The sequence below is a fragment of the Oncorhynchus mykiss genome, chromosome 7, assembly GCF_013265735.2.
Source record: "Oncorhynchus mykiss isolate Arlee chromosome 7, USDA_OmykA_1.1, whole genome shotgun sequence".
Taxonomy (NCBI): domain Eukaryota; kingdom Metazoa; phylum Chordata; class Actinopteri; order Salmoniformes; family Salmonidae; genus Oncorhynchus; species Oncorhynchus mykiss.
Window position 1 is genome coordinate 11,654,996 of NC_048571.1, and position 13,610 is coordinate 11,668,605.

The following is a 13,610-nucleotide window of genomic DNA, read 5'->3' on the forward strand; positions in this document are numbered from 1 at the left end:
TGGTTGTAGTTCCTATGGCGATACTGTTGAAATACACCTGGTAATGTATGGCTTTGATGTATTTTGTGATGAATAACTGAGTTGAAGCCGAACAGATATCTGGACGGCTAACAAACGGTCGGTCTCATATTGTTCTCTTCCTCAGATGTGTTTCTCCAACACAGACATCTTATTTCACGTCTCTGCTGACATCTAGTGAAACTCCAGAGGAAGTCACAGTACAATGTGTCACACTGCTGTTACGACCCCCCTGCAGGTACATGGTTCACCCAGCGAGTAGCAGGGGAAATTACAGTACAATGTGTCACACTGCTGTTACGACCCCCCTGCAGGTACATGGTTCACCCAGCGAGTAGCAAACAAAGAGACTCTCTCCCCAAACTCTCTCGGGGTCTCTAATAATTTCAGTGGTCATATGGATCAAACGTCTCAGAGTAGGGGTGCTGATCTAGGGTCTTCTGTTCAGTAATCTTAATTCATTATCAAGAAGGCCAAACTGATCTTAGATCAGGACTCTACTCTGAGACACTTTATGAATACTGGCCCAGATCTACACCAGTGCCTAGGATGGTTGTGGTTTCTGGACAGGGCCTTTGATACTCAAGAACACATTGACTTGACATAGGTCTGTTAACTATACATTTTTGGATTCATAAATATAGCATCACAATTAACACACAAGACAACTTTATTTTTCAGAAATATATTTTAGAGTTTATGTCTGAGACAAAATGTCAAAAGCATATAGGTCCCAACAAGATAGCATTTGTAACAATGGAATGGAAAGACAACAAAAATAACTTTTTCATTTACATATGTAAACCGAGAATAGCTCTTTTTAACCACAGTGGTTTTAAATACAACTGGCTTAAGTGGATAAGAGTCTGCAGAAGATTCCCTTCCCAATCAACCACATATGGAGTGTTTTAAAGGTCCGATGTTTTAGCCATTGTCTACGTTGTGTGTCTGTCCCCAACACCCTAGAAACACTCTTAGGGTGAGACAAGCAGTCTAGATGGGTGTAATGCCACGTTCATGTGGTATCAGAAGTTCCTATTTCCAACTGAGAAGTTTCACTTGAGCGAACCTCCAAGTCGGAATTTCAAGTGGGAAACAGAAGATGTTGTTGCCCAGGGTGGCGAGTTGTGATGTTTCACTACTGACCTTTGAACTTTTCAACCAAAAAATTAACAAATCAGTTTGACAATTACGACCTCATCAATATGGAGAAGGTAGCTAGTTTGACCATATTGTCAATGTTAAGCAAGCTAGCTAACTTTATTATTAGCAACCTTAATAAGCTAGCTAACTTTATTATTAGCAACCTTGATAAGCTAGCTAAAATCCTATTGGTTGAAGAATTTTTCCGACTTCAAAAGCACTTAAACACAATCATGTCGGACTTCCCCATTTCCCATGAGCATGTGAAGCCAGCATAAATACACTCGGAGATTAGCCTAGCTAATCCATATTCCTCTTACTCTAAACACAGTCAAGTCTATTGTCCATTATCTTGTTTAAGTGCTGGGTAATTTCCCTACAAAAACTGAGCATTTACATTTTTTAAAATCTAATGTGGAATTCATTTGGACAAGTCCTTTGTATCCTTAGTACACCAAAGAAGAAGAGACATTCACGCTGGGTTTTCTGGGATAGGATTTAGTCCTCCAGTTTTCTTCTACTGTGCAAATACAGTGTTACACAGACGTACAGCCAGACAGGCATGCGGACAGACAAACCATGCAGAGAATTAGATGGCGTTAAAGAAATGTTTTGTAAAGGAACATACCAAACCCTGGGGTTCTGAAACTATTCATAGGAATGGTGAATCTGAGAGCAAACACAAAGCAAAGCAACAATAAATACAATGTAAGAACATTATTGAAAACTAAAAGGAGTTATTTACTAGGGATGAGAATAGTTTGAACTACAATGAGACCATGCCAACCCACTAATATCATGACTCCGGTTTCTTGACAACCTGACTAATGTAGCTACGACAGGAAGAAGTGATGTCACAACATTTTCTGAAGTGGAGGTATGCTAATGTACAGTAACCATGGCAACATAGCAGTAACCATGCTATCAAATCAACAACAGTGTGTTATGGTGTCAAAAGTAACCTCGGTATGTCATTTTGGTTGGTCCCAATGAAGTCAAACGTGAAAGCTAAGTGTCTTTAAAATGCCCCATGCTAGTCTAGTCTAGCTACAGTGCAGCCAGGAACAATACAGTACAAAAACAAATGTGTGGAAAAGAGACCAAATCCAGTGCTGCTGAGTGCAGGGCTGCTCCAACCAGGGCCAGTTTAAAACAGTCAACCTCAACCCCCCACATAAGGTTTTTAGCGCTATTTACTGGAGTGAGACCATCTTTGCTATAGCTATTCTCTTTCACAACATCATAGCTCTCATGTAGGCTACGGATATAATATATTTCTAGGCTTTCCATGTAGAACCTCTCTGTAAACAGGATCATTCTGTAAGTAAATAGACAATTTCTGGAATCATGGTATAAAGTAGAAAGGCTGATCATCCCAATGCATGATGAGGACACTAAGAGCAAGTGGCACATCAACTGTACAGAGTAACAACGCAAAATGACAAATACGCAAATATAAAAAGTATGTTCAAAATTAGAGATTTTCATACATGCCAAAAATAGAATTGTCACCCACTTGAGATGGTTGATTAAGAAAAAGTTGATGATGGTATAGTCAATTGACTAGCTCGATGTGGAAATGATAGTTTCAAAGATGGCAAATTAACACACTTTAGAATATGTTCAATTCAATATACATGACAAGATGTTTATAGTAACTATTAACTAAGGTAGTTGCCAAACAATACATTGGAATTCAATAATTATTTAACCAAAAGGTTGAGACATACATGTTTGATCCGTTAGCTCTCGAACAGTGTGCTTGGTATGAAAAGCCAGTAGTAATACTGTGTATGCCTGCTGTTACTAGTGGTACGAAAGAGCTGGATGCAAACTCATGCTTTGGCTTTTTTTTTGCTCGACTAGTTCTTTTTGGATAACTTTCTAACCTTGCAACCGACAGGTCTTTCTGGTGAGACATGCTTTTTCTCCGTTAGCGATTGGTTATGTGATAAAGGGAAGCTACATAAGGCTAAATGCTAACCTTCAACAGTGCTTTACGAATCAACTGGAAGTTGAACTTTTCAAATGTTTGCTTGCAACTACCTTTTTGAAGCATTTTTACAGAAAAATATATCAATCCAAAGGTATAATGACCTCTAAAAGAGGCTGTGAGAGACAAACGCTGTCTACATCACAATCCTGGTAAACATGCTGAAAGATCATTTTTTCCACCATCCCGTCCTCTGTCAAACAGGAAAATGTATTTCTCTCTCTCCCCTGGTCAGGATCATCATTTAAGGCAATCTTCATTTCTGACACAATCCTGAAATCCATCAGAGCTTCACAAAGGCACTCTCTCATTGGTGGATCCTCCATCACAGAACTACCAGCTGCATCAATAAGGCAAAGATCCAATAGCCTCATCATCCAATAACGGCAAAGGCCGCTTGCTCAACGGCCAACCACAGTCAAGTCTACTGTCCTCAGCCAATGACAGCCCGACAATTCTCCTAGGGGCTTTGTTGTCCGCCATCTCTCATCAGTAACCACCATCTCTCATCAGTAGCCACCATCTCCATCAGTAGCATGTCCTCCATTTAGCGGGACAAAAGCAGGAGAGAAAATAAATGTCCACGCTGTGTGTGACAGCCGGACTTGTCCTGTCCTCTGTCTCCATATTTGGCCACGGGGGAGCTCTGTAAAGCACCAGATCTTTCCCTTCAGGAGTAAGACTTCCATTATCCGCCTCCACTCCGAGAACCCACGCCCTGCCTCGGTGCTAGGGTGTCTTCTGGGGCTGCCTCAGTCTGACTGGCAGAAACAAACGGTGAGCTGACCACGCTGAGCTGCCTGGCTGCAGCGCTTTGTCACTTCCATCCTTCATATCGTATCCCCATTGACTCCCTACTCTGAAGCCCATCCCTCTCTCTCATTGGCAGAGGAGCTGCCAATCAAGGTGATAGGCACGGCGCGGAGGGACTAAATGAAAGGGACAGTCGAGACTCTCCAGAAGGTAGTCTTCCGAGCTGCAGAGGCCGACAGTCACGGTGCGACGCCCTTATGCTTCCCCCGCTATAATGGTGCTTCCTCCTCCATGGGTTCCTCCTCCGACCTGCTAAGGGGAACAAGAGGAGAGAAAGGTGCGTTAGCAAAACAGGTGCATCTCAATAGAACTGGATGATAGTAGCTATGGTGACCTACCTCTGTTTGTTGGCCACAGAGAGAGAGGCCATGGCGCTGACGGTCTCAGCCTCCTCCGAGTCTCCTCTCTGAGCCTCCAGCACAGACAGGCCCAGCCTGGGGGAGTCACGCTGCAAGGAGCGCCAGTACTTACCTGGAGAAAGAGGGAGGGAGGGAGGGAGGGAGGGATAGCGAGCGGGGAGAAGGAGGGAGGAGAGAGGGAGAGCGAGCGGAGAGAGGGAGGGAGGAGAGAGGGAGAGCGAGCGGAGAGAGGGAGGGAGGAGAGAGGGAGAGCGAGCGGGGAGAGGGAGGGAGGAGAGAGGGAGGGAGGATAGAGAGGGAACAATGATAAAGGATCAGTAAGTTAACTTCAGAAGCTAGCAGATCCATTACTTACCAACAACAGCTGCAAATCCCAATAAAACTTCATCACGCTTTGAAGTTTACATTCCTTGATTTGTCTAGCACTATCCTGTTGTGTGGGTCAGAGTGTAGTATTTATTTAGTTTCAGAGCACAAACATTTCTCACACTGGCTATAGCCCAGGCCCAGGAAGGGGCAGGCCTGCCCGGGCAAGTCCGGGGGGTTGCCTAGGGGGGTCTGCATAGCGCAACACATTTCCATGATTCAATGCTAGGTTTGGCCTGAACAGCTAGCTCGATAGCGAAAATTTGATTTCAGCTAATAAGGAGCAGCATCTAACAAAATAATTAAATTACGGCATTCACTAATCATAAACTATTTACAGTACATCTAATAGAAATATGGGTAAATTTGTGGACAAAAAAATCTAGCTTACTCAACCTTTAAGACTGGAGTAAGTTGAGGGAGAACTTCCTGCCTCTTTAATCTCAGATAGGAAACTGTGCTTGGTACTCACTGTGTGTTTCTATAACCTTCTCTATGGAGCACACAGCATTCTGGTTGGGTCTCTGCTCCAGAAGCGTCTGAGGGAGAGGATCCAGCTGTGGACAACACATACACACTGTGCTATCTGATAACCGGACACACACCAGTCCACCTTCACCATTCATCCATTCCCTCTCCTTTTCAGTTCTTCACCAGACCACTATAAATGATCTAGTCTTATCATTACCCTTCCTGATTCCTGCCCCCCCCCCCCCCCCCCCCCCCCTCTTCCTTTCTCCCTCCTTCCCTCACCTGGTTGCCCAGCAGAGCGGAGACGCAGGCCTCGGAAGCGTCACAGATGGCCATGAGGTCGTGACCTCCCTCCAATGCCAGCACCACGCGACCCTCCGCCAGGGTCATCAGCTGACGCGTCAGGTACCCAAAACCTGCAGGGGAGGGTGTGTGTGTGTGTGAAGGTTGAAAGTATTCAGACCCCTTGACTTTTTCCACATTTTGTTACGTTACAGGCTTATTCTAAAATGGATTAAATAAATGTTTCTCCTTATCAATCTACACACAATACCCCATAATGACAAAGCAAAAACAGGTTTTTGGAAATTTTGCAAATGTATTAAAAATAAAAAACTGAAATATCACATTTACATAAGTATTTAGACCCTTTACTCAGTACTTTGTTGAAGCACCTTTGGCAGTGACTACAGCATCAAGACTTCTTGGGTATGACGCTACAAGCTTGGCACAACTGTATTTGAGGAGTTTCTCCTATTCTTCTCTGCGGATCCTCTCAAGCTCTGTCAGGTTGGATTGGGAGCGTTGCTGCACAGCTATTTTCAGCTCTGTCAGAATGGCCATCGTGTTCGTGGTCACCTCCCTGACCAAGGCCCTTCTCCCACGATTGCTCAGTTTGGCCGGGCGGCCATCTCTAGGAAGAGTCTTGGGGGCTTACTTTTTGCTCTGACATGCACTGTCAACTGTGGGACCTTCTATAGACAGGTGTGTGCCTTTCCAAACCATGTCCAATCAATTAAATTCACCACAGGTAAAACATCAAGGATGATCAATGGAAACAGGACGCACCTGAGCACAAGTTTGAGTCTAACAGTACTTATGCAAATAAGGTATTTCTGTTAGTTTTTTTGGTATACATTTGCAAAATGTTTTTAAAAAAATCAGTTTTTATTTGTCATTATGGGGTATTATCTGTAGATTGATGACGAACATTTTTTATTGAATCCATTTTAGAATAAGGCTGTAACGCAACAAAATGTGGAACAAGTCAAGGGGTCTGAACACTTCCAGAATGCACCGTACACCACAGCAGCAAAGAATACAGAGCATAACACTAGTATGTGGACACCCTGTTAAATGAGTGGTGTCCACATCTCCTGTCTGTCATGTTGTGTGTCTGGAACAGAAAGAACAGATCCAGACATCATTGCACCAGTGCTACTTTACACATAAACCTACATTTGGAGGTGAGGGTGTAACCGCCTAGGGGAGGAGGGTGACCCTCGACGGCGTCAAAGCCTGAGGACACCAGCACCACGTCAGGAGCAAATTCATCTGCTATGGGCATCACCACAGACCTAGGGAGAGGGAGAGAGAGAGTTGGTCAGTTTCGCAACGTAAGTGCATGTGTGTTTTTTGATATTTGGTATTTTATTAGAATCATTATCTGTTGTGAAAGCAGCAGCTCCTCTTCCTGAGGTCCACACAGAACATGACATTATACCACATCAATACATACTGTACACACACAGCCTCCACATCAATACATACTGTACACACACAGCCTCCACATCAATACATACTGTACACACACAGCCTCCACATCAATACATACTGTACACACACAGCCTCCACATCAATACATACTGTACACACACAGCCTCCACATCAATACATACTGTACACACACAGCCTCCACATCAATACATACTGTACACACACAGCCTCCACATCAATACATACTGTACACACACAGCCTCCACATCAATACATACTGTACACACACAGCCTCCACATCAATACATACTGTACACACACAGCCTCCACATCAATACATACTGTACACACACAGCCTCCACATCAATACATACTGTACACACACAGCCTCCACATCAATACATACTGTACACACACAGCCTCCACATCAATACATACTGTACACACACAGCCTCCACATCAATACATACTGTACACACACAGCCTCCACATCAATACATACTGTACACACACAGCCTCCACATCAATACATACACACAAACTATCTGGGTCAAATAGGGGAGAGGCGTTGTGCCGTGAGGTGTTGTTTTATTTGTTTTTAAACCAGGTTTGCTGTTTATATGAGCAATATGAGATGGGAGTTCCATGCAATAAGGGTTCTATATAACACTGTACACTTTCTTGAATTTGTTCTGGACCTGGGGACTGTGAAAAGAACCCTGGTGCCATGTCTGGTGGAGTAAGTGTTGTGGGTTACCTGAAGGCTGCCAGGTACTCTGCATCTCCCATAGGTGGCTCCAGCCCCCCGGTGAAGGCCATGTTAACGTTAAAACCTACTCCTGGACCACTGCCCACCTGACAGAGAAAGGATGGGAGGAATAGTCATGAGAACACACACACACACACACACGTTCCCATGAGATGTGTCACCATTACCTCGTCGGGGGCTCCGCTGCCAGGGAAGAAGTTTCCATCGTCGTATCGATGGAGAGACAGGTACAGCACGTTGGGGTCGTCGTAAAATGCCTGCTGGGTCCCGTTGCCATGGTGAACATCCTGATGGACAGCACACATGGCCAATCAGATGACCATTGTCCAATTTTTTCTTCTTCTTACATCCAATGGTAATTCTACAGTCATTTACAAAACCCACTTTCTCTTTAAAAGGTCAGGTGAAGGACCAGCACAAACTCACCCAGTCTACTATGAGGATCTTGCAGACGTTGAGTCTCTGTTGGAGCAGCCGGGCTGCGATGGCTACTGAGTTAAAGTAGCAGAAGCCCATGGGAGTGCTCTCTTCTGCATGGTGTCCAGGGGGTCGAACCACAGCAAAGCCGTTCTGGGAACCAGATGCAACAACTACATTACCCACAACTCCATCCATGAGGGGGAGAGATTGAGTGCATTCTTTGTGAAGGGGGGAAAAAGTATAGAGCGACCTAACCTTAATGGAGGGATAGAGGGATGAAAAGGAGAAGAGGAGGGTAGAGACCTGACCTTAATGGAGAGATAGAGGGATGAAAAGGAGGAGGGTAGAGAGACCTAACCTTAATGGAGGGATAGAGGGATGAAAAGGAGAAGAGGAGGGTAGAGAGACCTGACCTTAATGGAGGGATAGAGGGATGAAAAGGAGGAGGGTAGAGCGACCTAACCTTAATGGAGGGATAGAGGGATGAAAAGGAGAAGAGGAGGGTAGAGCGACCTAACCTTAATGGAGGGATAGAGGGATGAAAAGGAGGAGGGTAGAGAGACCTAACCTTAATGGAGGGATAGAGGGATGAAAAGGAGAAGAGGAGGGTAGAGACCTGACCTTAATGGAGGGATAGAGGGATGAAAAGGAGGAGGGTAGAGAGACCTAACCTTAATGGAGGGATAGAGGGATGAAAAGGAGAAGAGGAGGGTAGAGAGACCTGACCTTAATGGAGGGATAGAGGGATGAAAAGGAGAAGAGGGTAGAGACCTGACCTTAATGGAGGGATAGAGGGATGAAAAGGAGGAGGGTAGAGCGACCTAACCTTAATGGAGGGATAGAGGGATGAAAAGGAGAAGAGGGTAGAGAGACCTGACCTTAATGGAGGGATAGAGGGATGAAAAGGAGAAGAGGAGGGTAGAGCGACCTGACCTTAATGGAGGGATAGAGGGATGAAAAGGAGAAGAGGAGGGTAGAGCGACCTAACCTTAATGGAGGGATAGAGGGGTGAAAAGGAGAAGAGGAGGGTAGAGAGACCTGACCTTAATGGAGGGATAGAGGGATGAAAAGGAGAAGAGGAGGGTAGAGAGACCTGACCTTAATGGAGGGATAGAGGGATGAAAAGGAGGAGGGTAGAGACCTGACCTTAATGGAGGGATAGAGGGATGAAAAGGAGAAGAGGAGGGTAGAGACCTGACCTTAATGGAGGGATAGAGGGATGAAAAGGAGGAGGGTAGAGACCTGACCTTAATGGAGGGATAGCGGGATGAAAAGGAGAAGAGGGTAGAGAGACCTAACCTTAATGGAGGGATAGAGGGATGAAAAGGAGAAGAGGAGGGTAGAGACCTGACCTTAATGGAGGGATAGAGGGATGAAAAGGAGAAGAGGGTAGAGAGGACGCACCTTCAGTTCACCAGTGGCCACTTTGAACACCAGCTCCACCACAGAACCCACAGCCAGACGAACTGCAGTAGAGGAATGGACCTCGTTCCAGATGGTGTCACTGTCCACCTGCAATCATCATCATCGTCACAGTTACACGGACACTTTGGGATGTTGGCAATGCAGCCCTTTATCTACTTGCCCAGAGTCAGACGAACTTGTGGAGACCATTTTTATGTCTGCGTGCAGTTTGAAAGGAGTTGCTAACTAGCATAAGCACAATGACTGGACGTCTGTGCTAACAGCTTGCATGTGACCATAAGCTAGCATGATAGCTGTTACCATAGACGTCCATTTATTGTGCTAACACCAGTTAGCATTGACTCGTGAAACTACCTCTAACTTCCTTCATACTGGACACAGAGACATACACATTGTATCCACGAGCCACGTGCTCATTTGACTTTGGTCAATTAGATAAATGGGTTCATTGCCAAAATATAAAACAGGGTTAATGATTTGAGGAAGAGAAATAGGAGGAGGAAGAGGAGAAAGATGGTTGAGGAGGAGAAGAAAGAAGGAGGAGGAGGATGAAGAGGAAGACTCACCCCCACTCCTCCACATGGTAATCTGACCAACATGGGCGTGACTGAACAGTCTAGTTTCTGTCGGAGGGGGTTGGTTCCATACAGCAGGACGTGGGCTTCAGAGTGGACTGTCTGGAGCTCCTCCAGAGTGGCCTTCCTACCACGGATACACTACACACACACACACACACAAAATGGAGACATGCAACATTTCCTTTCTATTCATTTGTTTTCTCTGTGTTTAAGTGAATCATCAATGACAAAGTACATGGAAAGGATAAGCAGGGATGTATGTTTATGCATCAGTTGGAAACTCCTAGCAACAGAAATGTATTACATTCACGCTTGTTTGAAGACTACAAATAGATGATTGTATAACAGAGAATAGCAAAGAGAAGGCTGGTTGAAGGCTTTAGAATGTACCTCACACTGTCCCCTAAGTCCCGTCTCCTGAAGTCTGGACCAGATGCTCTGGACGCGTCCGGCGTGCTCCGGATGGGTGTGTGTGTTCCCGCACATACACTGGTGCTTTTGCATCAGAGAGTCATACACCAACCCTGCAGGTAGAACCCAGGACATTAGCGCATATTACCACTGACGCACACACACACACACACACAAGTGGAAACAACAAACTGACAGAGCAAAACAAGGAGGGATAAAGGAGCGACAGACAAAGATAAATATATAAAAATGAATCTACATCTGCATTACTTGCTGTTTTAGGTTTTAAGATGGGTTTCTGTACAGCACTTGGTGACATCTGCTGATGGAAAAGGGCTTTACAAATACATTTGATTGATATAAAAGAGAAGAGCATTACTACCAACCTGTGGTGAAGCGAGGTTTGGTGGGAGGCTCAGGAGGCGGGACAGAGATGGGGAAGGAGGAAGCGGAGGCCGGAGACGATTGGGCCCTGGAGAGGGGGCGGTGACCTGGGAAGGTGATTGACAGACCGGCTGCCTCCATGGAAGCCTGATAGTTTCTCAGCTGGTGGATTCTCTGCTGCTCCAACAATATGGCTTGCTGCTCAGAGAGAGGAAAGAGGTGGATGAGGAGGGAAGGAGGAGAGAGGAGAGAGAGGGGAGGAGGAGAGAGGGGAGGAGGAGAGAGGAGAGGAGGAGAGAGGAGAGAGAGGGGAGGAGGAGAGAGAAGGGAGGAGGAGAGAGAGAGGAGAGAGAGGAGGGGAAAAAAGGAGAGTGAGAAAGAGAGAAGGGGGAGGAGAGAAAGAGAGAAGAGCAGGGGAAAGAGAAAGAAAGGACAGAGAACAACATTGCATGACAGCAACAGAGACACAGCCACCAATGGCTATTGTGACCTGCTCTTTATAATGTGTTTACAACATTTGGCCACACGGTGGCAGTCAAGCTACGTGAGGTGAACCGAAACACATGACATTATCTGCAGGAGAGTAAGTGGATTTGAAAGATGCATGGTTTCCTCTCATTAAAGAAGGACTGTGTCAGAAACATAGCATCCTGGGACAGGAAATAGCATATTATAGCGCAAGTGAATCATTCAATAAACACAACTACTGATGAACAAGATAATTGTGTGTGTGTGTGTGTGTGTGTGTGTGTGTGTGTGTGTGTGTGTGTGTGTGTGTGCCATAAAGTCAATACCGATATGAAAGTGCTTGTTTTGTACGCTGAGAATGAGCCTCAAATGTGTATTGTCAAAGTCATGGAAATGCAGTCATTTAAGATATATATTAAAATATATACTTGTTTGCGAGTGAATTTACTTACCATATGTCGGTTTCAACATATTTGGGGGCCAAGAAGAAGCCGAAAAGTTACCACCATTTCATGAGAACTACAACTCCTACCAGGTGTTCACTGAGTATACACAATATTGTTATTTCCATGACAAAGACTGAGCAGGTGAATCCAGGTGAATGATGTGATCCCTTATTGATGTCACTTGTTAAATCCACTTCAGTGTTGAGACGAAGTGGAAGAGAACAGTTAAATAAGGATTTTTAAGCCTGGGAGACATGGATTGTGTATGTGTGCAATTGAGGGTGAATGGGCAAGACAGCACCGGTTTGAGTCAAGAACTGCAACGCTGCTGGGTTTTTCACGCTCAACAGTTTCCCGTGTATCAAGAATGGTTCACCACCTAAAGGACATCCAGCCAACTTGACACAACTGTGGAAAGCATTGGAGTCAACATGGGCCAGCCTCCCTGTGGAACGCTTGACACCTTGTGGAGTCCAGGCCCTGACGAACTGAGACAGTTCTGACGGGATGATAAATTGATGATGATCTTGAAACCAAATTCAAAAGACATGATCCTGGAAGTAGGATGACATCACTAGCACATCATATTGACCTGTGGTAGCTCCCTCTCTCACACTCACTCCTCCTACCTGTCTGAACAGCAGTTCCTGCTGCATGTCCTCCTCCTGGTTCTCTTGGGGGTCTGGGGGCTCTTGTTTGATGGCGAATCCACACGGAAAGCCTCCGTCCTGGGGAGAGAGGGCCTGGTGCTCCCTCAGCTCTTCCTCGGTCTCCTCCGGGTGACTCTGGTGCTGCCGGGCCCCCGTGGGCTCACTGGGCTTGCCCATCATCTAAGGAGAGGGTATGGGTCAATCCATCGTCTAGTCATTGATGATATGCAGTACAGTAGTAATACAGTAGTTACTGCAGTTGTTACAACAGTAGTAGTATAGGAGTTCTATAGTGAAAGATGTAGCTTTTCTAAGACGTGGCGGTCAACATTTTAACATTGAGGTGTGTGTGTGTGTGTGTGTCCTTAAGACTTTCGAAATCAGTGGAAGCTGCTAGAAGCTATCCACAAAGCAGTGCACTGAGCTCCACATCTCCTATCCACACATACTGGCCATGAATGGGAAACTAGATCACTATGTAATAACGGCTGTGAGCGGGATCAGGGGTCCACGGAGACAGGGGTCCATTGGCCCCAATCCTCTCTGTCTCCAGAGACTCCCGTGTGTAGGTTCTCATACACTGAACGATCAATGGGAAACCTCCGAGCACTAGTTGAAAAACCAAATGAAGCTTGTTAGAGGGAAAGAAAAGGAGGGATGAGAGAAAGGGAGGGGAGACGGTGTGTGTGCCAGGGAAAGGAATCAGTCATCCCACTCTGTACAGGGGAACATCTCTTGGCAGTGTTCCTGTGTGTATACAATGGGCAGAGATAATGATTTGTATTTTAAGCATTCATCAGTGTCGGTCAGTTAATAGGCCTACTTGGAAATGTCTAGTGTGCTACTTTGTTTTGATCCATATTAGTGTACACTTAGCGAAGTCATTCAACACAAGTGCACTGCAAAATGTCTGCACTACAAAAAAGTCTTCCAGATACAACTACTCAGGTGAGATTGAAACACGGTCTAATGTGTCACAAAGTCAAATTATATTTCTCGGGGGTTTAGAGTTCAAGTTAGAATTAGGTTGAGGTTTAGGAGCTCAGCTTAGTTTTTTTCAGGTTAGGGTTAGGGTACAGGTTAGGGAAAATAGGATTTTGAATGGGACTGAATGGTGTGTCCCCACAAGGTTAGTTGTACAAGACTGTGTGTGTGTGTGTTATTGGCAGGCCTGTCAGCC

The 13,610-nt window shown here is 45.3% G+C and overlaps 1 protein-coding gene across 4 annotated transcripts in view; it reads right to left on the reverse strand.

The window, feature by feature from the left end:
- Positions 1 to 687: 687 nt before the first annotated feature.
- Positions 688 to 13,610, reverse strand: part of LOC110528724 (histone deacetylase 4) — a 74,770-nt gene continuing 61,847 nt past the window's right edge. For 2 of the 4 annotated variants that reach the window (XM_036982553.1, XM_036982555.1), the window contains 13 exons: positions 12,410 to 12,610; positions 10,869 to 11,064; positions 10,462 to 10,595; positions 10,060 to 10,209; positions 9,473 to 9,580; positions 8,075 to 8,218; positions 7,816 to 7,935; positions 7,637 to 7,734; positions 6,622 to 6,740; positions 5,446 to 5,579; positions 5,165 to 5,249; positions 4,306 to 4,438; positions 688 to 4,219 (listed from right to left, as the gene is read on the reverse strand). In XM_036982553.1, the coding sequence (XP_036838448.1) occupies positions 4,177 to 4,219; positions 4,306 to 4,438; positions 5,165 to 5,249; positions 5,446 to 5,579; positions 6,622 to 6,740; positions 7,637 to 7,734; positions 7,816 to 7,935; positions 8,075 to 8,218; positions 9,473 to 9,580; positions 10,060 to 10,209; positions 10,462 to 10,595; positions 10,869 to 11,064; positions 12,410 to 12,610 (1,665 nt within the window). In that variant the 3' untranslated portion in view covers positions 688 to 4,176. The remainder of the gene's footprint in view (positions 4,220 to 4,305; positions 4,439 to 5,164; positions 5,250 to 5,445; positions 5,580 to 6,621; positions 6,741 to 7,636; positions 7,735 to 7,815; positions 7,936 to 8,074; positions 8,219 to 9,472; positions 9,581 to 10,059; positions 10,210 to 10,461; positions 10,596 to 10,868; positions 11,065 to 12,409; positions 12,611 to 13,610) is intronic. The other 2 variants (XR_005052503.1, XM_036982554.1) reach the window with 2 other exon arrangements.